At 39.6% G+C, this 27820-nt stretch overlaps 1 protein-coding gene across 6 annotated transcripts in view; it reads left to right on the top strand.

Annotated features, from left to right (window-relative positions):
- The window catches only part of RBMS3 (RNA binding motif, single stranded interacting protein 3), a 723594-nt gene that overhangs the window by 384224 nt on the left and 311550 nt on the right, over positions 1 to 27820 (top strand). For all 6 annotated transcript variants that reach the window (XM_014937924.1, XM_014937927.1, XM_014937926.1 and 3 more), the window contains one exon: positions 16008 to 16066. In XM_014937924.1, coding sequence (XP_014793410.1) covers positions 16008 to 16066 — 59 coding nt within the window. The remainder of the gene's footprint in view (positions 1 to 16007; positions 16067 to 27820) is intronic.

The following is a 27820-nucleotide window of genomic DNA, read 5'->3' as shown; positions in this document are numbered from 1 at the left end:
GGCTTTGCTGTAACGCAATTTGGCATTGCTGGTTTTCGTTAGGTTCCTGCGTTTGTTTGTTGGTTCTTACTACACTTAGATACGGAGAAACAAGAATTTCGCTTAATCACAAGACCACATTGCTTGTCCCTGCTGTTTCCCTGCCACGCTGTTCCCATGGTACGTTGGGGACAGGGGGGTGCTGTTAGGTGAGCACTGGGGCTCAGTCACCCACTGCTGCTGGGCGAGTGTAGCTCCATCAGCCAGCACAGGAGGTGTTTCGTGGTGAGGAAGAGGTGGATCAGAGGGGCAAGAAGAGTGACTCGAATACATTGCAACTCCTTGGATAATGTTGTCTGTCAGTACAGTTTAGTGTGTACTGAGCCATCTATGTGGAACAGACTTAAATTCCTGGTCCCCCCTCATTTTTTCCATGCCCTTATCGCCTCCCCGTTTTCTTCCCTGATGCAATCCTCCTCTAAAGAGGGATATTTCTGCAAGTACTCCGGCTCGTGATTTGCTTACTAGGTGCTGGTTAGCAGTGCAAGGATATTGATGGGAAAGCTTGTGTTAAATCTCCCTTTGGAAGCTGCCCTAGAATTGCTACAACTCACGTACACGTGGCATTTTAATCTCTCCGCAAAGACTCCTGAAAGGGATTTTTAAAGGACCGCACCACTAGTTAGTAGCTGTCACCGGCGCGTGAGGCACGCTCTCAGCGGAGAATTTAGCAGCCCTCCGCTGCACCTGGAGTCGAAATGTCGCCAAGTAAATACATCTCTATCTCTTCAGACTGCCAAGTCACGGCAGCGCCGCGCAGGGCCTGGGATGTCGAGCTCGGGAGAGGGATCTCGGCCCTGTCAGCGGATTCCCTGGGCCGGGCCCTTTTTTTCCAGCCGGGGGACCTGCTGGGGCAGGCCGTCTGGTGGGGACGTCCAGGCGAGTTTGACGTGCTGGGGGCTCGCGGGATGCAGGCCCTGTGCCAGCAGTAAAGTGCTCGTCGCCTCCTAACGAGGTAGCCCTCCAGTCCTGCTATCAGGAGGTCTGCAGCTGGTCTGCTTAATGGTATTTAGTAACAGTATGTGCAGTAAAGCGTGCTCTCCTGTTACACAGAAATCCACTAATGCTGGCATCAAGAGCGGCGGGTAATTCAATCACACCCACAAAAATGATATTAACATAACATTAAAGAGCTGTGTAGACTAGCAAAAGACAGGAAATTATGGAGTTCAGGCTTGAAACTTTATCCTTAACTCACCCATATTGTGCCGAGGTATTTGGAAATTTCCATAGAGCATGTGATTTTATGGAACCTACACTGGGGTGGATTGTCCTGTTTGTCTGCAGAGGATTTCCTCACCTAACATCAGCCAGTATGAGTGAGAATTATATAAAGAAATCCTGGCACAATTTACAGAGCGTAGCTGGACAATGTGAGCTTTAAATATGAATTTCTTGGCTTGGGCAGTGTACCCACCCCAGCATTTCTGAAGTGCTACATCAGGCGTTAGCTGTGCTGGCTTTTTTCAGACCAAGCTGCAGTTCTGTAGCTAAGCCCATCTCCCAGTTTCAGAACTAATTTTTAGGGGTGGTTTTTTTTTCTGTTCAACCGTTACTAAAAAGGTTTTGTTTTGTTTTAAGCTTACCTTTTGATTGAAAGACACTGCTACTATTTATTTGAGGTAAATGCATTGGGACTATGCTGAATCAGACTAAAAACAAAAAAGCAAAGCTATATACGCATCTTTGGGCCTTATTCATATTTTTCCTCAGTTTTGGTATTGCTGAAACTTGTAATGCAACTCAGTAAGCAAGATTAATTTAATCATGTAAAAATCCTTGGCTGGAAATGGCAGAAGGTGTTGACTACCCCATCTTCTTCCTTCTGACTTCCAGTCTTCCATGTACCTCCCTGTACCAGCAGGGACAAGGGGAAGTTCTTACAACGACCCCATGGGTCAAGGAGGAGGCAGGGAGTCAATTTACAGTCTATCTGCAAGAGGTTTATAGAGAAGGCTTAAGCTGTTTTGTGAGTTCAGTCGTTTTATTTTATCCATTGGCATTAGAGCCACCAAGAGCTAAAGGCAGAACTGTCTGTCACTCCAAGGATGGGACTTCACTGCAATCAAATGTGAGATTGCAGATCTCCCGGAGACAGTGAAGCTAGCAAGTACACTGCTTGCAAACCAGCTAAAACAGCAAAAAGTGCAGCACCCAGATGTGTTCTTATATCTTCAGGCAGGTTTTGCAGGCTGTGCTGAAATGTATTCTGCCCTTTGGATACCAATACCAGTGCCCCAGTAAAACCAACTTGAGCTCAAATCACATCTGATTTAGAGTTCATTCCTACATGGCTCTGGGACAGGTGGAACTACGTGGTCATCGTTTGGGGGAGATTTACAAATTTTAATCTAGTGCAGTGGAAGTAAAGAGTGGCAGAAATCAGCAAGAATTATTTTGCTCTCATAATAGGTCATTTGGAGATCTTGTATGGTATTTTCTGGAGATGAGGAACTCTTGGTGTGGTTAAGCTCTGAGGTTGTTCTGATTTTTCCCCCGGTGTGCTTTCTGTGCTAAGGAGCTGGGGAGGAGTGTTACCATGTCTGTCTCTGTGGTGAACAGGATGGTCATTAATGACCATGCATAGAACAGTAGGATGGCTGTATCCTAGGGGAAATCAATTTTCTGCAGAGAGCTGGGCTTGTAAAGAGTAGAAAATTTCCACTGAAGGGGAGGGGGGGAAGGGGAGACAAAATTGGCAGAGCAGGGATTAAAAAATACAAAGGCTTCAAAAGTGAGGGAAGACTCAAAAGGCTTTCTGTTCAAGGTGGATTTTTTTTTCCCCTGTGTCAAAATTGAGCAGGTCTTGAACATGCTAATCTTAGAAATGTGAGAGAGAATGGCCTTCTCAGTAAGCTCTGGGATGGGGGACATGGGGCTGAGGAGAAGACTGCCTGGGGTTTAGACAAATGAGGATTCTTTTGGACGGAGAACAAACATGCAGGTCTGAATTAGTACTGTGCATTTAACTTCCTGAAGGAGCATCTATACTGCAGATGCTTCTAGGTTTTAGAGCCATGCTGTGAAGCTGGTTTCCTGCAGAACTGCTGTCTGTGGCATTGACGGGTCTTTGTGTTCCTCACTGTGTGCGGGGATTCAGACTGGAGCCATTTCCTTCTGCCGTTCTCCACTCTTACATGTTTGTGTCTCTTCTCCAAATAACAGAGTTTGCCTGCAGCATGGAGTGTCTCTCTCAACTTTGGGTGGCCCAGTGGCTATGAAAGTCCTCCCCCCCACTGTAATGGTTTACTTCTCTCTCTTCTGCTGATTTCCTGATGCTTAAACCTTGCTGCTCTCTTGCAGATGGGCTGGAGAAAGCTTGTTTTCCCTAGGATGTTGTCATTTTACTCTCATAACACATTTTGAAAAAAATATTTCAGGGGGGAGATAAAGGAACTAAACTGTAACTGGTGTTAAATATCATCATTCAGATAACGGCTCTAATATGAGTAAATTTGCTTAGACTTTGTAAGTATGTTTGTATGTTTATATATCTTAAAAATGTAAGCAGACATAAATCTTTAAATCTCAAACAAGAGGATGATTCTTTTCTGACTCTGCTCAATATTAAAGGCTAAACCAGAGATAAGATAACATTCCCATAAACATGGAAGCTTGAACAAAGGAGCTGTTGTTCTGAGAATGTGGGAATTGAAAAGCAACTGAAGTCTGAACTTAGGAAATTGTCTTACAAAATGGAATGTTGCATGTGGAGTAACATTTAAAGGCGCTCAGAAATTGCAGACCAGGGGAAATCCATAGGTCTTTCTCTTGATTTTAGTGGTCTCTGGAGCAAGCCCAAAGAAAGCGATGGGCATAGACACATGGGAAATAAATAGCTGGAGGAAACCTTTTCTTTTCCTTTGGCTTCTTGCTCGAGGTGTTGGTCTTTTGAGAACTTCCTTTCTTGAACAGCAGAAAGGGAAAGGGTCAGAAACTCCCATGATCTGAGTATGTGGGAGGAAAGGGTGCAAATGCTGTTGATGAATAAGATGTTTCAGGAATGTGTAAATACATGGGCTGATACTGCAAGTGCTTGGTTTATGAGAGGTGGCCATTGCGTGCATTCAGGACGGCCCTATGTAAATATTTGCAGTCTATAGGTCTGTTTCTTGTTGAATATGTCTTTGACTCCATGAAGGCTGACTGTTTCCATTTTACATTGGTTTTGTGCTTTCACTGCTTCTGATGGGATGTTCAAATAGCAGTCAGCTTGCTGCTAGAGGTGATCATTATAAATTTTCTGTTATTAATTTTTAAACCCAGCACATTTGGCAATTATATTTTGGCTGCTGGAATATAATTTATCTGTATGGGATAGACTTGCCATTTATGTGTGTGACAGCAATAGTAAAGTGAGGGTTGTCAGCACTGGGATTTTCATAAATCTTTAAATTCAGCTCTTTTTGTAAAGAGGACCATAGAATACAGGGTGGATTTGTTCATTGGTGTTATTTTATTTATTTATTTTTTCGTCGCAAGGTGGTTTTCTGGGACCCAAAACATGCAACTGCCAAACAGTGTTTTTTCCCTAGCTGAGGATGTTCACTAATATTTGATGAAGATGTTGCCCTTGGTGTTGCCAAGCCTCTGAAGTTTATTGTGAGGTTCACAATATTTGTTTCTTAAACCTTTAGATCCTGAGGCATGTGATAAGATGGGAATCTCAGCTTTCAATTTTTGAAAAAATGTAGGTTTCTCTTGTTCATGGCTGTAAAGAGAGGCATGAAAATACAACCCAAGTCTGTCAAAAAGGCTTGAAATATATAAGCAAAATGAAAGCATATCTCAAGCATATTTATTTCCTAGTTATGTTTTAATACCAAAAGTTAATTTCATAACATTTTGGCATATTAGTGTGCAATAGGAATTGTCAGTACTGTACTCTGACCAATTACAGGAAAAATTCTGAATTTATCCTAGTGAATCACAGTTCTCTCTCAAAGTATGCCCAATACTCAACGAGGTCTCAGCTTTTTCACTGATCTGAGGGTTGTACCTTATTTGATCAGTTTATTTGAAGGCACCTGACACCAACATTATACAAAAGACTCTTCTTGAGGGCTTCCAAACTACTGAAGCTAATTTGCTTCCTAATCCAGTGTTAGTGATCAGATTTCAAGAAATGCTTACTGTGTTTTTCAGTGAGTCTTTCATTACTGGGGTAAAATTTCTCAGCAGAAACATAAAATATTTAAATTCTTGCTCCTTCCTCCAGATCTGCCCATGTATATTTCAGAAAGGACGGGTTACATAGCACATCTTTTTTCATAGCTCTCCATCCAGAGTTCTGCCTGACAGGACCAACCAAGTGTCCTTTTAGGGACAGAAGACACTTAGTGTATTAAGAGTGTATTTATTTAGTGAATCCTATGGCTTTCTAACCCCTGCCTGGCCCACGTTGACTGTTTCTGGGTACAAACTCAACCACAGCAGAGCACAGCAATTGCCAATATTGGCTTTGCTTCTGTAGGAGACTCGTGGCCAAGGTGTCCAGAGAAGCTGGCACAAAGCCTGAGTGAGGAGGTTTTGGTTGACTAAGATTTTGTTTGTCTTAGGCTCATTGGTTCTCAGAAGTGCTGACTGACGAGCAGAGAGCTACGAGATGTGCTAATTACTCCATATTCCCTGCCCCTTGATGTTATCTTAAAGTGTAACTTCAATGCTCAGAGACAGAAAATAATGAGGCAGCTGCTCTGTTGGTATAAATTGGGGCAGCTTATTGCACCCAGAAGGGGGACACCATGTTTCTGGACTGTGATCCAAAGTGCGGTTTTTAATAAGCCCTCCCTCTCCAAAGGTATTTACCAGGCTGACACAGTGAGGCTGATACGTTTAATTACGTCCATCTTTCTTTGGATAATAAAGAACGAAGTATTATTTATATAATAGACAAGGGCTCTACACTAAATATCTTTTTAAACCTGTAAATGTGTTTGTGTAACAGATGAGTCTTCATTTAACGCTGTATTTCCTTGAAAGATTTTAAAGCATTTTGAAAATATATAAAAATTAACACGATTCATAAGTTATCTATCTATATCGCGTGCTGGCCAGCTTCACGTATTTTGAATTCATTGCTGTCACAGCTATCACTTAAGAGAAAGTTTTGGAGAATACCTGCTTTGGGATTGGTCTGGGAGTTGTGGTGAGTTACCAGCAAGAACAGATTTGTCCTCCTAAAACTAATTACTGTAGTAGTAGTTACAGACCTTGCACTGAGGAAAGCAAAACACTTGCTCACTGGAAACATGCACTTGCGTGTCCTGTGTAAGTCTATTTACCGTATCAGGGCTGTAGGGAGGACTTTCCACACTGAACAAGCACATTAATTTATGAGCCTTCAAACGTGCTGTAACACTGAGAAATGTGGATCATCTTGTTGGGAGTTCAACTGGGCTTCTTACATGCCTGAAGTTGTACACATGCATGAGTATTTAAAAACATTGTGGACAAACAGCTTATCGAATCCATTTCCGCAGCCTTTCCTGAGGCCATCTTCATGTTACAGAGTTGCCCCAATAAATGGACAAAAATCTTTGCTTTTAAAAATATACTTGGTGGAGTTAAAAAAAATCTAAAGTAACTTAAAACCAAAGGTATTCTGTCCCAGCCTTGGGCAAGCAGCATATACTTTTGTCCATGTAATTATGAAAATCCAAATCTATGCTTTTGTTATTTCTCCTTGAATATTTCAGGCAGAAAAAAAAATACGCTCCTCTGCATCACTTTTGTCAAATTTTGGCTGTTGGAAAATGAAAACAACTGTGACATTCTGGCCCTGGAAAGGAAAGGATTAGAATAAATATATTGAAGAAAAAGAAGCAATTCTGTGATGTAGTTCCTGAGATATGTATTTTGCAATGTAAAATTCCTAAGAAACCATTCTTATCAAAACTAAGGTGTTTCCAAAGACATCCCAAGTACCTTGATTTTTCTAATTTGTAAATAATGAAATGGGAGCTCTGTGAACTCGAGAAGTCTCACTCACACATTTGATTCAAATGGCCTCTGTGTGAACTCTATAAAATGCTTTTGCTTTGAATTATCAGTTTGAGTTCATGGTCCCTGGTGGTAGCTGGAGTTTTTGCTTTTTTCTTTAATTCCTTTTCTTTTTAATTCATTTTCTTTTCTTAGCTATTATTGGAGAGGAACTATTTCATTAAGACATATATACGTATATTTTACAAAATGTTGCAGTCATAGAATTCTCTTAAAAGTAGATTGTTTTAGTGAAATGTCAGAAAATCTGCAGAAGCCGAACACTCCGAATTCCCTTGAATAATGAGGCTATTGTTAAATGATTGAATACTTTAGAGATTAATATCATGGTATGCTGGCATGCTGGTTCATACCAACTGTAATTTAACAATGAATCCTCCGTAAGTAAGCAAGACTGTGAATGAGAAATCGGATACAAGGCAGCACAGCGTGCAAGAACATACAAAGTAAATACATTCTACACACAGGAATGATATGTTGGGGGGGTTATTTCCAGAATATCTCAGATAATTGAGTTGCTGGATGGGTTTTGAAGTTTGAAGATCTGCCTAATTTTTTCTTCCAATGCTGATGAACAATGTCTTTGTAGCAGAAAAGATAGGTTCTGGATGTTTTGTTGTTGCTTTCCCCTCCCCACCCCATTCTTTGAAAATTAGGGTATGTCTGGCATTATCATTTTTGACAGGCTACAGCAAACCACATCTCATTCTGTGAAGGGTTTTGGATCCCTAAGCTGTCTTCCCAATAATGCATCCTATCATTATACAGAAAATTTAGCAGCACTGCTGAGTGTCTACAGACAAAAGTTGCATTTTATTTTTTTAAGACATCTGAATTCTTGCAAATATGGAATAATTAGTAGTTGAAGATTTAATGATGGCCCAGAAGAAGGACTGAAGTGTTCTGCATGAAATCACAGTTATTAATTTGTGCATGAATTTTGTTTTTCATAGTTAATTTAGCAACTGTAGAATATTTTGCTAATTAATTATTAACACTGGTTATTTGTTATGGCAGAACTGTGAGAGAAAAACATAGCTTTCTAGCAAAGCAAAAAATATAGAGCTCAATTTTAATTTAAATATGATATACAATAATGTAATCATGTTTTAAATAGTCTTAAATAGCATCAATATTCAAACATACAGATACAATCTGAATATAATATATAGCGCTAATTCAGAATAAATAGTGTGTAGAATGAAAACTAAAACTAAGAACTTGCAAAAAACTGGGGAAAACCACTGTAAAATATCAGGCTTTTATGGAGAGTGCCACTTTGGTAACTGGCATTTTATTCTGTCTTGGGTATCAAGAGTGTGACAAATCTGTAGCCTGATTATAAACACTGTGAATAGGATTTGAGCTTGTACCTACTGAAGGCAATGACAAAACTGATTTCTCCAAGTGTTGGATCAAGCCACTTAATTTCATTTACATGCAGACAAAAACATCTTCTTTTTTATTTATTTTGGCAAGGAAAGGAACAAGGCTACAGAGGACATTAACCTTTGAATTGCTGAAGTGATATACTTCTTACAGGTCCAAAAGTTCAAGTTCTTTATGTTTCCAGAAATTTAGTATCTTCGTAGATTTCATTTACTTTAACTTCTGCTTTACCTGGCGTCATTTCCCAAGTACTGAAAACATTTACAGTAAGACTTCAGAGCCCGTACACTTTCATAGAAGACTCTTTTTCCATAGGTGAATATGTATAATGTTTAAGAATATGAATGCAGATTAGTTTGAATTAGAAATATGACTCTCTCTTTCTTGGTAATATCTGTGTTGTCTTATAAATACATTTCTAACTTGAATGTGAGACGCCTCTATTGTATTAGTGAAAGATGAAGGTGAGATGTCTTCCTGTGCTTTAATAGCAGAATATTTTTGGGACACTGGAAAGGAAAGATAACTTTTTAAATTTAGAGGAATTTTTTGATTGTAGATGTTTCTACACACATTTTAAAAGGTTTATTTACAGTATCCTCCACCCTATGGTGTTGAAATTTTACAAGATGAAAGCTTCGCTAACACTACCGAGTTTTCCATATTCTACGCTAAAACAGCACCAAAGGACCTAATACAGCTGCTCCAGGGCTGTTAGAGCCTCATGATTTGAGCTAAATGCTGCTTGCGTCTTCTTCTGGAAAGTGGGATTTCTGAATATGATCTGTAAATCCAGCATAAAGTAAGTGGCATGATCCATAATCTGAAATAGACTTTTAGGTTCTTTCCTCCTAACATGGAGCTGTTATTCAAGAGAATTATATGATCTTGGGTTTTATTTGTTTAAAGCAATAATAGTGTTCATAGACACGTACATAGAGTTATTTTATGGGTTTTGTAGCTTTTTTCCTTTCTCTGATACTTCTGAAAAATGTATTTTTAGCGCACATGGACTGATGGTGAATACAAGTCAGATCCCTACATACTTAGTAGTTAATATCTGTACCAGAGGATATTATTGAATATGCATACATTCTTTCAGTGGTTAATCAGTTTGCATTCACTTAAATTTATTCCTCATAGGTGCTACAATGTTCATTACTGTCTACTTGAAACTGGGCTCCTAACTCTGTTGTTAGAACAGAAATACATAACTTGAGTTTCAAAATCGCTGAGCAACACTTTCACTTACAGAATTCAGTACTAATAACTCAGGAACCCTGAGTGCAGGGCCATTCAGATGTACAACCAAAGGATTTGAGAAGTCCCCTCTCCCCTTTTTTGTGGTGTTTTTGAAACTCTTGGACAAGTTGTTATTTTAAATTGCTGTACTAATTTGTATTATATTTAGTGAAGGAATGATTTTCGTAAACTTGACAGCTAGACTGAAATAAGTTGAGAAGACAGAGGAGCTGAATGTTAAACTCTTAGAGAAGTATGGTCTTGTTAATCCAGTACCCCATAGGTTCCCTGCAACTACCTCCTTCTGCTTGTTCCCCAAGCCATGTGCTGGTCTGTGAAAATAAAAGGTGCTCTGAATAGCATTAATTTTGTTGTTGTATCTCTGAGTGAATGAAAGAGTTTAGTCTTAACTTTTCCTTTTTAAATAGAAAATAACATATGGAAAAACAAAGACAAAGCAGCTCAATCTTTGCTAATGGAGAGAATAGTAATGTGTTGTATTTTTGACAAAACACAGAAGCATTGAAAATGTTATGCAGTAGATTAAATAACCCAAAATGATCATGCAAATCAGAACTTTCTTACTGAATGAACTTCCCTTTTGTGTGTATTTGGATGTCTCGGGTTCATGTGGCATTACATTATAGGAATAACATCTCTCTGAGAAACCCAGCAGCAGTTCCTTCTGTACTTAAAGCTTTCATAATGTGGGGTTTTTTTTTTCCTTTCCAAAATCCATGATTTTCCTAATAGAGTCTGCTTTAAACAAAATGAACTCAGTTATGCTATTTATATAATAATTCACAAGAATGAAAGAGCCTCAGAGTTGCTTATCTAAATCCAATTACTGCTGGTCAAATTCATCCCGGTACAAAAGTTCCTGAGATAAAAGCCTATATTACCTAAATGCCCAGAAATGCAGACTGTTTTCAGTTGGGTGAACTGTGCTCTGGGCAACATGTGAGGCCTTGAGTGAACCCTTAACGCTGTGGATATAATTATTAAACTCTCAACTTGGAAATTACATGGTAACTCCATTGGTTTAACGAAACAAGGAAGAATTCTCTGTGCTGGTTACTTGAATTTAAAGCCCGACTTAACGCTGTGGATATAATTATTAAACTCTCAACTTGGAAATTACATGGTAACTCCATTGGTTTAACGAAACAAGGAAGAATTCTCTGTGCTGGTTACTTGAGTTTAAAGCCCGAGTTTCACGTTTATTTAAAACATGCAGGCAACTGGCATTGGGCAAAGCTGTGTTTTGTACAGGTCTGTGCATTGTCACCTTGTCGCTGAGGATGGCAGCTGCGGGCAGCACTGAGGGGAGCAGGGAGAGACTTGGCCTTTTGCTCCCATGGCAGTTTTGGCGTTACAGGACTAGCTGTGGGCAGCCCAAAGGCTGGCTTGAAGGACAGAAGAAGTTGTAATTATCCCAGAGGCTTTTCTTCTCCATAACGCCATGGAAAAGTGGAAACTTGGAGTGGCCCCAAACAGGTTCGTCTCCCAGGAAATCCCTTCTTTGCCTCAGTGGCTCTCGGTGGTGGCTGCCCCTCACCAGGGACACCTTGGTCCATTCCCTCCCAACCTTGGCCACCCACTTTCCTTCCCCTTCACCCTCGGCTTCCTCCAGGCAGAAGCAGAAATGGCTTGAATCCTCTGCCTGCGGTGAGTCAGCAAATCCACATCAGTTTGAGATCGGTGTGGGGAGTGGGAAAGGTTCACGCATCTTGTAAGTGGTATCACTTGCAGCTGAAGTGCTTCCTTCAGGAGCTATCTCCGTTTTAACAGCAGTTATCAAATAACTTCCCAGGAGTGACCGGGTTGAGCCTTGTCTGCAGAGTAAGTGCTGATCGACCACCTGCCTGCAAGCTCTTGAAATGATCTATTGATACTGCAGCGTGGGTGTGGGTTAAGGGTTTATTCTGTGTTGCTTGCATCTTTCCCAACACTGCTGAGTAGTGAGGAAATGTGGGGTGTGGTGGGATGGGGCTCTTGGGAGTAGTTTTTGATATAGCTCCATAGCCAGGACTGAGCAGGGAGATTGTTCCTCTTTGCACAGCACCATGGAGTCTTCCCTTAATCCTACCCTCCGTGTGACACAGCGTGTGTTACCACCTTAGAAAGTAAAGTGTTTTTTTTAGGTGACCTTTGTCATTTTAGTAGTGGTTTTCAGATGACTTGAACAATTTCACCCCAAACCAATATATACAAGAGAAGGTAAAAATGTTTTGATATGTAAGAAGATATTTTCACCCCCAAATTAATGTTCTCTTGGTGTGTGAGGACGTCTGGGCCGGGCCAGAGAGGAATTTGTTTCGGCAGCTGTGAAAGTGCCTGATATTAAACAGGGACAATGCAACGTGATGATACCACCCTGGTACCCTCTCCCAGTTTCTGGCAGTGTGTGACTTCCAGGGCCACAAATGTGTCTTTGCTTTTAATTTTGTGACAGATTTTCCATCCTAGAAGTTGTCTGATAGCTTTTTTTTTGTGGAGATGGTCTCTGTGAGGTGTCAGCACGGGCTATGGCAATGAGTTCCACAAGTAACTCTTCGTTCTGAGGAAGTACTACCTTTTGCAGTTTATATATCTTGTAAGTTTTTAAATCTTATAATTTCATTGGCAGTCCTTATGTGTTACGAGAAACAACAAAGATGACTAGTCACCATCTCGCTGCACAGGTCCTGCTTTAATGAGCTGAAGTCCTAGTCACTGAAGTTGCTCCTGACATGGAAGGTCTTTCAAATATCTAACCACCTGGTTTTAGATTAAAACTGTTACATGGAAAAAACATAAAACCCATAATTGTACATAAGGGATTAAAAGTATTAAAAAAACCCTGATGTAAACAATTCTATTTGTGCTTACTATGCCCTTAAATAACACTTGGGGAAGAATGTAATAAAAAACCCCACATGTTGTATGACTGGAAATCTTTTGACTAGAAATTTCAGTTCAGATCATCAGCAGACACATTCTTGAGGTAGCCATCTCACAGATTCATAATGTCTATTCCCTTGGATACTGTGATGATTCAGTCGTTATGTTGAAGGGTTGATAATAAGACATTGGGATGAACTTAATTCCACAATTATCTTTGACCAGAATTTTTCATTCAAAGTCTTTGAAAGAATACGCCCATGTACCGTAGCTCAGGAGGAAGGTAAATAGTGCCCATGCTTTCTCATGACAAGCAGACCGTACCCGGTATTTTTAACATAAATGATATTTTTGTTTGTAGAACAGAGGTGTGCAGGCTGTTGGATTTTATAGTAGTTTTAAATATAAGAAAACAGGAGGCCATCTCTTGCGATGCACGTTATCCTTTCCATGAATACATTTTTGGTACTTCTGAGTCAATCAAATCACAATTAAAGGTCGTACAAACAGAAAGACAAACAACTTTGGAGAGGAGGCATAACTTAATACTGTTCTCCACGCCTGCAAGAAAGAACTATGACTGTATTTGTAGGAACAGAATAGCTTCCTGATTTCATGCAGCACACAAACCAACATTCTTCATCAGAACTGATGTTCTGATTACTGTAAAATAATTACTTGAAATATTTAGGAAAACAGTGTCCAAATTAATTCCAATTACTTTCTTGTGGTAGCGCTCAAGGTTTATAGCACTAGATTAAATCGCGTGCATATGGCTAATTGCCTAGAACAGTGTTGCTTCTTGTGGTGCCTCTTACCGCTCTGATGTCTGTTTTCACAAAGGTGAAGGTGTGCACACAACTTTCCGTGCAGGAGGAAACCTCTTCTGAACCCAACAGAATTCCTTCTGCCAGTGAAGTCTCTAGTGTAACTAAGCGTTTGCAGGATCACAGTATGTAGCAAATAACTCTGGGAAATCGGTAATAAAAGCAGTGGAACCACAACTGCTTGCCTCTGCTGGCAAGAAATGTTAACTTCTAGCTCTCACATGACCTGGATGAAACAACATATCAATTCATTAGGAGTGGCTGGGCTGAAATGGAGGCTGGGTGTTAGTTTTTGTTGGCGGAAGTTTAGGTAGGGGTTGTGTTTTATTTGAGGTTGTTGTGGGTTAGCTGCTGATTTTTGTTGGATTCTTTTTCTATATATCTGTCAGAGGCCCTTTACTGTACAAGATAGGCATGTTTTTGCATGTTTTTCATGTATTTGATTTTAAATCTAAATAAATCAAACAAATGAGGATGCACCGCACGGCCCAAATTTCCTGCTGGGTAAGTTGGCCCACTGAACAACCATAAATCACAGTGGCAGAGAAGTTGGCTTTGCCTTCTTAAGATACGTGCTCTAATGTTTTCGAGGCCAAAGTCAACTTCAGGTATTACCGTGAAGAATTATAAAATTAAGTGGAACATAAGCGAGTATAAAGGCCCCAATTCTGGAAACACCTGAGGTTAGAAAAGCATGTGATCTCATGGTTAAAATTAAATGTATGTGTTTGGAGTGGAACCAGCAATGGCAAAATAGACCCACAGCTACCTACCCGTGCATCCATCATGGTGGCGTGTACAGTAGATTACGCCTGCCTTCAGAGCACAAAATCCTGCCTGTCTAAAGAGCCAGCAAAAAAGGGGTGTGTGTGGAGGGGAGGAAGGCTTCCTCCCTAAAATGAAAGTCAAATGGAAACAAATGCTTTTGCGGGTTCGTAGGGAAAGGAAAAACAGTGAAATGGAAAGCCTTGCTTTGCATCAGTCATGAAAACAGAGTACAGAGAGATGGCGAGCCAGTGGCCTTTATCTAAAGCTGGTTACATGTCATTCACAGTGTGGAAACTTCATCTGAGAACTTTGTCAGGCAAAAAATGGTCTCAAATCTTCTTTGATGATACCGAAGAGTATGTTTAGGCAGGCTGTTCCCAGTCTTTCCTATTGGTGCTGCTCCTCCTTCATGAGATACTTAAGTGTTTGCTGAGAACTGAGTTTCAAACCCAAAGGTCCCCTTTTCCCTGTGAGTGATGGTACCATTACCTCTTCTGGCTCCCTGGCTTCTTTTCTTTGGTCTTTTTTTTTTTTTCCTGATTTACTGGGTATGTTTACAGACTGGGAGGACAGAGAAGGGAAGGGCTTTCAATGCGTGGTACAGTGCTCTAGCTGCCCTTGGAGCCCTTTTCTGTATAGTAGATGTTTTTTTCCCCCAGGCAGAGGAAGAAAATGCAGCAAGGTCTTCCACATTCTGGTTTCTTGACTTTTACTAACACCAAATTTATATTGCTGTTAATATAGATTAACCTAATAAAAATTGGTCTGTCATACATTTCAGTGGTTTAATTAATGAACTGTTGGTTATTTTCCATGGGTGTTGTTTTGCCACTAGAAGATACAATTTTATTATAATCTTTTATAGTAGTATGGCCTTCATTGGTGGGTGAAGTTGCATTCCATGGGTAAGTCTTCCAAAGGAAACCCAATCAATCAGTGTACTGGTAATGCTTTTTAAAAAAATCTGGGAAAGGACATTTTAGAGGAAGTTCTCTTCAGTGAAGCAAAGACCAAGACATATCAGTGACTTAAGAAATAAAATTCTTTTCCTTATTCTCGTGAAGTCTTATATTGAGCCATAAATGCCATCTTCTGTGAATTTTTTTACCGAGGTTTTGTGATACTTGGTATAAAGCCTGCATTTTTAGTCTTAACTTTGATGAGGTAAAGACAGATACCTATTTTATGGTCTAGAAGCTTAATGCAACAAGTTGTAGCTGCCCGAATTCCCTCTTTGTCATTTTAAGTCTGTCAGATTACAGTGCAGTGCCATGTTGTCTATGGGAAGTGATTTAAATTCAAATAAGGATTAACATTGATCTTGGAAAGAGCTAGGAGACGCACGTGAACCTCAAAGCTGTATATCCAAAAACCAGAAGTTTAGGGTGTATATGTGCAGTCATGGCTGCAACATGAGCACAGTTGTGTGTGCATGCATGTAAAAAAATGGCCACAATCATTCTTTTTTTATTAATCCTGGAGGAATCTGGTCCATCTGTATTGAAACTAACTTTGGAAGCTAAAAATGAAAAAAATATTTTTAAGCAAAGCTAATTAATTTAACCAAAGAAACCTCTTTACCTGGTGTTGATGTCCTAAAATTCTTACTATAATCAGCATAAAAGCTGGCAGTACGGTGCGGTGACCAGAGGTGGACAGGGTATGGCAAATGACCAGTGCTTTTCAGGTGATCTTGAAAGGTGGTTGTTGAACTGCAGTGACTCTCCAGGAGTATCAGGCAAACATTTTTCAAGAGCAGTAGATCTCTTCCTAGTATACGTGTTATATGTGTGGAAATAACTATGTATGCTATTAAAATATAATAACATGTATTTCTGTTTTTCGTTTTCTCCATAGGTATGGGAAAATTGTATCCACAAAGGCAATTCTCGACAAAAACACAAATCAGTGCAAAGGTACGTGCAAAATGTCCACCCTGTGAGTTCATTGTCTGTTTGAATGATTGACTGGTGGCTTGACTGCCAAGGCTCTGCCTCCAACTATGCAATCAACATAATGTACAGTATATTCAAACATATTTAATAATGCCAAAGCTTTGAGTTGTGTTTCCAGTAACATTGCTCATTAATTTTTTTCATTAACAAACAGAATGAAAATCACAAATCAGAACAAGTATCAAATTGCTTCAGCAGAAAAGTAAATTACCTTCTAACCACATAGTGCTGTCTGATTTGAATGATATCATCAGTGATGCAAATTGATTTCCTATATAAAAATGAGAAACCTTTGGGAAAAGTTTCCCAAGCAAAACCTGGTTTAATTTTTTTGGTTTTCTGAAGTCTTGGCCTATGCTATTGGAAGAAGAAAATATTCTTTGACACAAATAGATCCACAAATTCTGATACCAAGATATAGAAATGATTCCTCTTCCAATTTTATGTTCTTAATTTGTCTGCTAATGTATGAAAACTTTATTTTTTTGTGAAATATAGCATGTTTCATGTGTGTGTGTATAGCTATATTTGCCTAGATAAATAATGACTAACATGTTTAGCAGTATCTCAGGAGTAGAACAGTTACTAATTTACCAGTCTGAAGAGCCATCAAGTCTATGGGGGAGAAGCTCTGCTCTAAACTGACACTGTAACTTCGCACTGGTGGTATAAAGAATCCTCTTGGAGTAATAAGATCTACTAGAGCAGGTTCTTTTGATGAGAAGCACATTCTGGACAGCATTTCTATATGAGTTAGTGAAAAGAACAAGCATTGCAGTACAGGAATATCTCATGAGTGGCCAGATAGAGTGTGAAGAGAAGAAGCAGAGGAAGACATTTGGGGAAATTACGAGATGGGGCAAAATCCTGCCAGCTGTACTGATGATGTTCTTGCAGTTTGTAGAAGTGTGTGCCTTTACCTATTGCCTGCCACAACAGCATTCATTAGCCACTCAAGAGAAAAGTAGGCTGGAAAACTGCAGTTCTAGTAGAAAACTTCATCAGTCTGGTCGTGGGCCATCGTCAGAAGTGGGACTGCCATGCATTTGCTTTTGCTTGGATGTGCTTTTCCTTTCCTGGGTTCTGACAGACTTCTGGTAACATTGTGCTCTCTAAATTTCTTTGAATATTATGCCAGGGACAAAACCTAGTTTGTTTTGGGGTGGTTTTTTTGTTTGTTTGTTTTGATTGTATTATGAAGGAATACCCTTGTGGGAAGACAGGCTAGGCCAAGTGCAGAAAGCCCTGACAGGGTGACCAGGAGGGCAGAGAGGTGAGTGCTGCAGTTTCAAAGCTGGGAGGAGATGGATGTGCCTGCCACTGGCTGCTTCATGACCAGGGGATTTTGAGGTTTGGAGACAAGGTGTGGCATAGAGAGCTGTAGGGAGAAGGGAGGCTTGCAGCTTGATGGGGCTACAAAGGGATTGAGTGGCTTGAATGGGCTCTGAGCTGGTTTATTGAGGAAGAAGAGTGCTGTGATGGGATAGGAAGGACTTTGGGGTAGGAGCACTTGGGGCTAGAGCTCTTGGGCAGGAGGAAGTTGGGGCTCAGGCCTAGGAGAGCTTGGAAGTTCATGAGCTGCTGATGTGAGGGATGAGAAACAGGAATTCTGTGATCAATTTGGGGTTAGCCTGGGGCCACTCTTCATTGTCTTACATTCCAGATAAGACCTTTGGGCATAGGGGACATGTAGGTTCTTGTCCTTGTCCCCTTTTTCACTACCAACAAGACAGGTGTTCTCTGTTCTCTTATACATCAGCTCCATCCTTTTTTTCATCTTTTTCTTCTGTCCATCTGAAATGGCAACAAAAATGAAGCAGATGGAGTTGAATTTGAACTGGGCTGTATGTTGAATGGTAAGATGAATTCCATGGGAGTGAGAAATACATTTGTCTCCGCTGATCCTTGTTGTCTGAGACCACTGTGTTGTCGGTATAGATGCTTCAGCTGGGTGCCTAAAGGTTGGTGGAGACAATCTGGGGGAAGCATGATCAATGACTGTTCTTAACTTTTTGTTTGGTTTTTAAATGCATGTTTGGCAGGTAATCACTGGTAACCAATGGGAATTTCCTCTGTTTCGATTGCTAGGGGTAAACACAACTAGACCTGTTTGTGAAACATGAAATGTGAAGTGGAAAGATTGCAAAGAATTTGAATGGTAGAATTTCGAGACAGAAAACCATCTGAGTTTGGTGGTTTTATATTGTAGTTAGCTTTCAGATTATTATAGTTAGGGGCCATATAACAGTGAGCTGGAATTTTTAAAAGTTTGCTTTCACACTGTTGTATTACACTGTAGGGCAGAGATATTTATTTGTATTTTCAAAGATGGATCTTTATGACATAAGTGGTGCCATTAAAAGATCGTAAATGTAATTGGATTTATTAACAGTATGCTTTGTGGCATAAAAAGAATAGATGTTTTGCTGCTTTAAATGCTGGGTACAATTTCCTTTCCCTTCAGTAAGGCTGGCAAAATAAAAAAAAAAGCTTCCCAGGGAACAGAAGTGGAAGGGACCTGAGGAGTTCAGAACCTGCCTTGGGGCAGGATCAGCTCTAACCCACTGCTGAAGGGAGTTTCTATAACCTGCACTCAAAGGCCTCCAGCGGTGGAGATTCCTCGAGGTCCTCAGGCAATCTGTGATAGCGCTCCCTCTCCTCACTTGTAATGAAGCGTTTCCTAATGTCTAACCCAAATCTCCCCTGATGCAATTTAAGCCTATTGCTTCTTTTCTTATCCCCGGTGGACATGCAGAACAGTTTATTCTTTTCCTCTTTGCAGCAAACATATGTATTTGAAGACTGCTTATGAGTCTGCTGTATTTTTTCCTTAGACTAAACACTAGTCTTTTCACTTTTTCCTTAAAGTCAATTTGTTTTAAGTTTCTGATTATATTGCACTTCGCTGCTCTCTCTCTAATTAGCTGACTGACTTGAAGACCTTCGAGCCAGGCACAGGATATCAGACAGTTTAAATCTTACCGTTTAAAATAGTGTGGAGAGCTTATTTCATTTGTCTTTTCTGTGATCACATGACTCTCCTCGTTGTTGATATGTCCATGTAAATAACGATGTATATTTAAAATGTAGAAACAATTCTGAGGCAGAGGGTGTTGCACGAGAACAGCAGTGCTGATTTATGCTAAGGGATTCTCTGCAGCCCTCGCTTCTGTTATTCTTTTGTCCAGCACTGCTGCCAGCCAGGCATTCCTTATTGTGTGCTCTGCTCTGTGCTGTTGATTATTCCCTCCTAAGGCTACTACTTTTTATTTGTCTGTATTGAATTTTATCCCGTTTTTTTCCCGGCGACTCCTTAATTTGCTAAGATTATTCTCAAATCTTAAGTCACCAGAGTGCTTGCAGCACTTACCTCTTTAGTATCCTCTTCACAGTTAATAAATGATTTCTTTAATCCACTGGACAAGATAATTTGGAAAAGACTGAATAATAATAGACCTGTGGAAGAGTTTTGAGGAAACCCTCTCACTATACCAGGTAGTGCAACATTGAGCCATTGAGAACTTTTTTTTTTTAATCTGATCTGCTAATCAGTTTGGCACCTGCATCACAGTTTTAGCTAGGTCATATATCCCATCTGCTCAAGTTATGAGAGACAACCAAGATTTAACTAAAATATATAGTACTTACCTATCCATAAAAGTAGTTCCCTACTTCTAGACAGAAGTGCGATGTGACATTATTTACTCTTGCTAAACCTGTGCTGCATGATGCTAATCACCTGTTACCTTTCAGGGTCTGTGAATGGATTAATATGACTATTTGCTCTAAAATTTTCTCCAAAAGTTGAAACTAGGTGTCCCTAAACCACTGGGACCTGCATCGATTCCTTTGAAAAACAAACAAAACAAAAAAACAGGCATATTTTTTGTTTCTTTCCAGTGTTTTGGATTTCATTCATCTTCTGCAAAGAGTGAGATATCCTGTTAAAGGAAGACATCATCCTGTGATGTTTATACATTGCAGTAGGGTGGATTAAATTCAGGGAGATGATAGAAGTTATCACATGATTGGAGATTTCAGAATCCATTTCTCTGTCATTTGTGTGTTGACCAAGGTATAGAATAGAGCTGAAAGTGGAAAATAGCTAATATAGCAGAGAATTTATTTCAAATACCCCATGTATCAGTGTGCAGATCTGTTAAAAGAGGCCACTACTTAGCAAGAAGTGTTAGGTTTCCTCTTGGAAAAATGAGGAAAACACTCTGCAATGGACTTCAAGTCATTCTCCAGTATTCCTCAGATTTTTAAAAAGATACCCACTACATTCCTCTCATGCTAAGGAATAGTGTTATCTGAGGATTTCTCTCTGGTATAAATTAAGCAGTTGGGCCTAAAGTAATCATATACGCTGCAAGGGAGTTCACTAGGGAAACCTTTTGACGTAACCTCTCATTTTCAGATTGCTCTTTGTTGGTGGCATAACTGCTAAGTGAGGCAGAGGAGAAGCAACAATCACCCTGTAATAGAACAATATATAAAACAAAATAAGCACAGTCATGACAAAATGGCCAGAAATCACTGAACAAAGCAGGGAACAATCACATATGGAGAATAATGAAAAACAGACACATGATTCATTCAGATGTTCAAACACAAAAACCCTATAATGAACAAGTCAGAGTTTTGGCTGCTTTTGCTTTTTCCCTTTCCCTCCCCTCTTTCTTTCTCCCCCTTGCGCATTTCCCTTCTGGGTCTACTGTATTTGCTAATTTAAAAAGTAGGGGAAATAAAAGAAAAGAAACCATTCAAGAGGAGCGTTAATCTGAAACGCGTAGACTCGTCTCCCTCCAGCCCTTGCCCCCCCAACCCCCCCCCCCGGGCTGGCTTGCCTTTGATAGACCTACGTGCTCAGAGCCCAGGGAGTGAGTAATGGCTGTTTCACAGTACAGTTTCCATACCTCATAGCAATGGAATACAGAACAGTTAATCTGCCAAATACACAAGCCCATTTCTTAGAGTATGAATTACTGTCATCTGCATCTGCCCTTGCAGACACTTTAATTGCATGCATGCAGATTTACTTCCTGGTTTAATCAGGAGCTTGCATGATTTTGAGCATTTTACTAGGACCTGAGAAGATGAGCAGGGGAGAATGACTAAAAGTCCAAAATCCCACCTGTGGGAATTTTTTTTAATAAAGAAAACCTATGAATCACAGTAATGTGTAGGAGACAAACACTTCAACTGCATATTCTTCATTTTATGTATATTTTTTCAAACCATGCGTGACTTGATTTGTTGAATAGCAGTTTTTGTCTTGGGAGAGAAATGTGCCTAACATGATGAGGGGAACTATAGAGACTCTATTTATAATTTTAATATTTCATTATGACATTTTTCTTGTTGAGAAATGTTAGCAATGATCTATTCATTTTTAAAACATGAAAACTGGGGATGCAGATATGCAGTCATTAGGATTGTGGTGGGTTTATGGTAAAAAGATGCCACGAGGTCGTCTGTGTTAACCCACCATATATCACATGCAGTTTTATTTCTCCAGTTGCCATGCTGTTTTTAGACCAGGACTTAAAATTTACCGTGACCTATTTTATAAATTGAGAGTTTATTTGTGTAACAAAAATGGGATAACTGGAGGCTTACTGTAAGCGTTGGAGATAATTGGAATGGCATGATAAAGTGCTGCTTCATATCTCCCAAAAGGAGTCTGTCCTGCCTTGTGTCAGTGGTGCTACTCATCTGCGTAAATTCTCCAGGATCCTTAAGTACCCTAATGTATTGGAGCTTAATGAGCAAGGGGTTTCTGCTCCGGTATTCTCATAAACAAAGCTGATAAGGATATAGCAGATATACCTTGGTGTGTTATGTTAGACAAAATACTTTTATAACTTTACATTTTAGAAGGTAATTTTTTGTGCACATATTCTATGAAGACTAAAGGTTATTTGTGATCATATGAAATTATGCACTTTCACTTTATATTTATTAATTCCTGTTCCTATTATATTTCAGATGGCACAATTTGGTTTTGACTAGCAACATGAAGCGAGTCTGTGTAAAACAATAAGCTAGTGAAGAAAGAGCTAAGCTGCATAGAAAGCTATTTAGTTAATAAATTTTATTTATTGGGAATAAGCTCAAATTGCAATAACTGTGCTGTGTTATTTATGATTCTCAGAATTGCCATTTTGAGAGAAAAAAAAAAAAATCCTGCCAAGTAGGTCTGTGCCTGATCACAGACTGTAAACTGTTCACACTAGGAGGGCATGCACAGCGTGCTTCAAGGGAAATGGATCTTGTGGAAAGTAAATAATTTGTAAAACAGACTTATTTAATTTTGAAATGCTAAACTTGTGTAAAAAATAAATCAATCCTATTTTCGATGCCGGGATAGACAATAGATGTGGTGATTTTTTTGTGTGCGTTAGTTGTGTATGTTTGTTTGCATTTCAATTTTTTTTCATGATGCATTCCAAAGTTTTATGTAATCAGTGGCATAATAGTTCACAAGTTATTAAAAGTGTAGCAATATGAAATATTTTAATCTAGCAGGTTTTCTGTCAGTGAGGCTTTTCTGAAGGCTGGATAGATGCTAAGTGTGGGTAGGCACTTAGCAAGTTTTATGTAGGGCTCTGCTGATCCATCTCACTGCTGACCTATAGCAGCCCCAACCAATCTAAGTTGGTGGGGTTTTTTTCCTAAGTATCATGAGGTTAGTTATTTAACATTTATAAATGTTTGGAGGTTTTTTTAGTTTTTTTTTTTTTTCTGTTTTCTGAAACTTTAGTTTCACTCTTGAGGTTTTTGTTAGTACAGGTTGAGATTTTTTTTTCTGTTTAAATTAAAAAGTATTGTTACTTTGTAACCACATGAGAGTAGGAGGCAAGTCTTTAGGAAAAATACCCAGAGGAGACATCTAATCACCCTAAAGAGAGGCATACATCAAAATAAAATTAAAAGAATTGCCAGTAAGAAACCATGAGGTTGTTTACTCACCAATGAAGTGTTTTAAGTTCACACCCCACCTTATCACATGAAAGCTTGTTTTTGATCTGCAGGCTTGTGAACTGGGATGCTCTGTAAATCTGACCATTTTAAGAAGTTACCAGAAACTACTTGGGGAGGGGGAAGGGGGAAATGCCTGTGTATATTCAAAAATATGTATGTAGCTATCCCCTTGAACTTACAGATGATGTGTTTATGGATGTTTAGGTAGCAATGGCACTCAGTGGGAGCATGTGATGCTTTTGGGTGAACTACTTTGCTGGCACCCGTTGAGTTGACCAGCAGGCATTATATGTCTTAGAAAATGTGTGAGTGTTTTGCAAATCTCACTTAAGCTTGGAGGTAGGGATTCTTCTATTTGCGTGTTTGTGAACGCTTTCTGATCTGCTGTAGTGAAATAGGAAAGGATTTGTTGAGTCATGCCAAGCAAGTCACCATAGCTGGACCGTACCAGCACTGGTGGCTGCCCTGCCATGGTGAGGACTCGGAGATGTACCCACATCCATGTCTGCAAAATGTTGCTGCACCTCAGCAAACATTCTTGACTGTATCTAAACAGCCCTCTGTCTCAAGCAAGTCCTCTAAATATTGCTTATTGAATTTAAAGCCAGGTCCTCTACAGAAGAAACTCCTTTCTAATTAGTTCCCCAGACACTTTCTTAAACGGCTTCTTTGCAATTAAGGAAAATATTTCCTGGGCCATTATCTTTTCATAAATGAACTCATGGCCTAGCAAATATTTTTTGTAAGGAGACCCAAGATGCTTAAGTATTCTGTGACATATCTAATCTGTGATTATTCTTAATTTACTGCTTCCAAAATTTGCAGGCCCATATCACTGGCAAATAATTGGTTTAATTTTGTTTCCTTCCAGAGAAATAAAAAAGTAAAATTTCCATTTATACACAGTGATTAATGTTTTGATTCATTGGTCTGTATAAAACTTTGCCAATAGCTTGGCATGTGTTTGAAGTGCATTTTGGGACTGGGTAATGTTAGTAGGCTCTTAGTGGTCTCAGCAGACTTGGAAATATGTATTTCATATCACAGAAGTGAGCTGAGGAGAAATTTTTTTTCCCTTTGAACAGCAGCTCATAATCAGCTTTGTCGAAAGCTTACTTGCAATGGGTTGGCTTTTTGCAGCTGTCTTGCAGAATCACTTTAACTTGTTTTCTCTGATGCCGTGATACCGCACCTCATGTACCAGTAAATGTGATAGGCCTCCGGTTGCTTGAAGGTGGGGCATGTCTCCCACAAGCGGTGGTACTCTGCTGAGAAGTTGGTGTCTTGAAAGTCTCAAGACCTTCAGCACAGCATCTGACCTGTGGAAACCTGCAGGCAGAGGAGGACAGTGCCCGGCTTCTTAGTTTTGCTAAAGCGGACTCCATTATGTGCTCTCAGAGTACACAGAATATGCAAAACAAATGCTTACTTGATATAGTGACAATTTCATAAGAAGTCCAATTGACAGACTCTTATGGAACACGAGTACTCGACAGGAACCGTTCTGAATCAGATCTGTTAATTATAGCATGACGACCCTTCCGCGGTACGCCAGCGATCGGAGAAGTCACCCTTTGTGTTTTCCCCTATTAGTGCTCATCCCTGGCTTTTGTTTAGAAGAGTAGAACTCTCTAACCCAAGTGAATTAAGTAAATGTTCTCTTTCTTGGTAGATAATATACTGTGAAAGTAAGACACTAATAGACCATGCCATCATTTTTATTAAATCTCTTTCTGGGTATTTGAGGGCCGCCTGTCTAGAGATGGCGTAGGTTTGCTGGACTAGGAATGTATGTGCAACACGGGAGAAAAACCCTAACCTCTGGCAATAAAGATGTAGCTCCCTCAACACTGAGCAAAAAAACCCACCCACACCAATTCTGGGGAAGGAAGTGGTGGGCATTATTATCATTCCATCTATTTAGGTTATGATAGCCATACAGCAGTAAAGCACTACATGCCAATTGACGGTACATAAAACATTTGTTCTGTACAAAAATTAATTAAAAGACAATCTTGTCCTATGGACTTTCCAGCCCAGGGCTTTGAAAAAGCCCAGTATGCACAATTAACTTTAGGTACTGGGAGTAATCTTATGACTTTGAATGGAGTTGAATAACAGTTTTTTTAAATACTGAATTCTCCAAAAAAGAAAACCCCAAACCAGTCTTTCAGCTCTCATGAGAATAGTCATACATTTGGATAGCATTTAGTGAGTTTTTTTCAACCCAGAATGTTTTGAGGAGAGCTAAATTTATATATGAGAAAAGGAGGAGGCCATGTTAGGGGTGGTAGAAACGACTCTCCTACTTGGTGAAATAGTTTTTGTCTGACAGGGTCTTCCTCAGGACCAATGATCAGCGATGTTTTCTTCCATTAGATGGCAGTGGTGTGATATGTGGTTTCTTTGGACCCCCAAATTACAAGTTTGATTCAAAAATTACAAATGGTTCAATTTTTCTTTGAGTTTTGGTCTTGGTTGTTTTTTTTTTTTTTAATCTCTTAGTTTGGTTTATAATTTCAGGGTCTCCAAGCATTCAGTTTTTTATTCATATAGAATTTTACGAATTATTGGCCAGTTTCAAGCAAACATACCAGAAGACTGGGACTTTCAAATACAACCAAGTTAAAAATTTTCAGAAAACAGGCAGCTGTGTAGAGTGGAGTCTCGGTGCTCCCGAGAAAGGAAATGTCAGGTGAGTTTTGTTTTAATCCACCTAAAGTAACCATGGTAAATCACTACTTGTTCATCTATGGTTGCTCCAGAACTTACGCTGGTTTTGCCCATCAAGGAGTTTGTGAGGGACGTGCGGGTATTGAGTTACTGCAGAAAGCTGTAGTGTCATAATTGGGATAGGACACGGCCAGAGACAAGAAAGATGGGGCTTAAATTTATAAGAACACAGGCTTTATTTGCTTCACTGCTTGTAGAATATGCTGTTTTATCCTAAACAAAGGAGAAACCCAGAAATTTAATTATTTTTTTTTCTGTGATCTCTATAAAGATCTTTCAGCTGCATGGCCTTGTTCCTTGCGATATTAGTCGTGGTGTTGTTGTTTATTAACTTATTAAATATGGAGCAGTAAACACCATTTATTTTTAAATGAATTAAAATGGACTTGTTGCCCTTCATGGTTTTTTATTAATTGAATATTCTTGCTAAGCTGTCTGCTTTCAGAGCAAAGGTTGCAGCCAGGAGATGGGGGTCAATGGGACCTCCATTTAAATGCATGTTATCTCTATGTTAATTGCCTGCATATTTAACCAACGAACCATGTCATTCTGCAGAAAGTAAAGGTTTTTGTGGTCAACCTTTAATCATGAAACAGCAAGAAAAAGTCTGAGTGACCCGGTTTGCCTGAGGTATCTTGTCAGTCACTTCAGCTCACAGTAAATTGCAGGGTAAATTCCACGTAATTGATGGAATGTATCCTTAAAAAAAAACAACCCAAACTGCGGAAAAAATCAGTGTTCAAAATCGTAGTGTTTAATTTTTGTTTGCTTGATGCACATTTTCCTAGTAGTTGTTTCCTTTTTAAAAAAACAGATTTTATTTCTAGTGTAGATAGAAAAGAAAGTAATGGAACAGACATTAAGTATGCCTTGAGTTTTGGAGACAGATACATATTTATCAGGTTGGGTGAATGTGAGTTCTTACATCAGAAAGAATTGCATAGCTACTGCTTGCCATGCTCCACTTTCTTGGGCTGTTAGGGTAAAAGTGTTAAAATAGTAACACTTAAAGCAGAGAGTATATACCATGCAACAAGTCATTCTCAGGCTGCTGGGATTAATAAGCCTCTGTTTTGGGACTCTGCTATGTTTTCTCTAGTGTCTAGTCATGAGGTTGAGTTTTTGGAACTTAAAGTATTTGAGATTGCTACCTCTGTCAAATTTGTTTCAATAGGGTCAGTTGGTTCAAAAGTTATGGGGAAGGAGAGGCTGACAGGGAAATATATCTAGATATTTCTGCAGTATATTCTTTGCCTTGCGTTTTACTCCTTTTGCAATGATTTCTAGAACTCTGTTTGCTATTTCGAGCAAGTATGGAGCTGACATTTTCTATGGACATTTCAAAGAGCATCATTTTATAATGTGAACCTGGAATTTTCTCCCATGTGCATCACTACATTTGTACACATTTAATTTCTTCTGCTGGGTTATAACCCAGTCGCTTAGTTTAATAAGGTCCTTCTGAAGTTCTCCACAGCTGCCTGCCCCCCTCCTCCCCTCCTAAGGTTTTCTCTCCTGAATAATCTTGTCACCTCACTGCTTAGCCTCTTCTTGTCATTTAGAAACAGGTTGTGCAGGCTGGTCCCAGCAAAGCTCCATGTGGAAGTCCATTGGTGCCGTTCCCTCTTGTAAGAAAGACCATGCCCTATACCCTCTGCTTTTATCTTTTAACCAATTGTTTATCCAAGAACTTTCCCTCTTAAGCCGTGGCTGCTTAGTTTCCTAAGAAATCTTTTGTGAGGGCCTTGTCAAATGCCTTTTGGAGATCCAAGCAGACTATATTAGCCAGATCACCCTTATCCACAGGCTTGTTGACCTTTTCAAAGAACTCCAATAGGTCTGTGAGTCAAACTTACAAAAGCCAGGTTAACTCTTTCCACATACTGCATTTCCATTGATTTTACTGTTTCTGTAATTTCTGGTAATTTGACACCAGGTTAACAGACCTGCAGGTACGTGGATCTCACCTGGGACCTTTTCAGAAGACTGCCACCA

Source organism: Calidris pugnax, unplaced genomic scaffold (genome assembly GCF_001431845.1).
Source record: "Calidris pugnax isolate Ruff unplaced genomic scaffold, ASM143184v1 scaffold11, whole genome shotgun sequence".
Lineage (NCBI taxonomy): Eukaryota > Metazoa > Chordata > Aves > Charadriiformes > Scolopacidae > Calidris > Calidris pugnax.
This window is presented reverse-complemented; position numbering and strand designations above follow the sequence as displayed.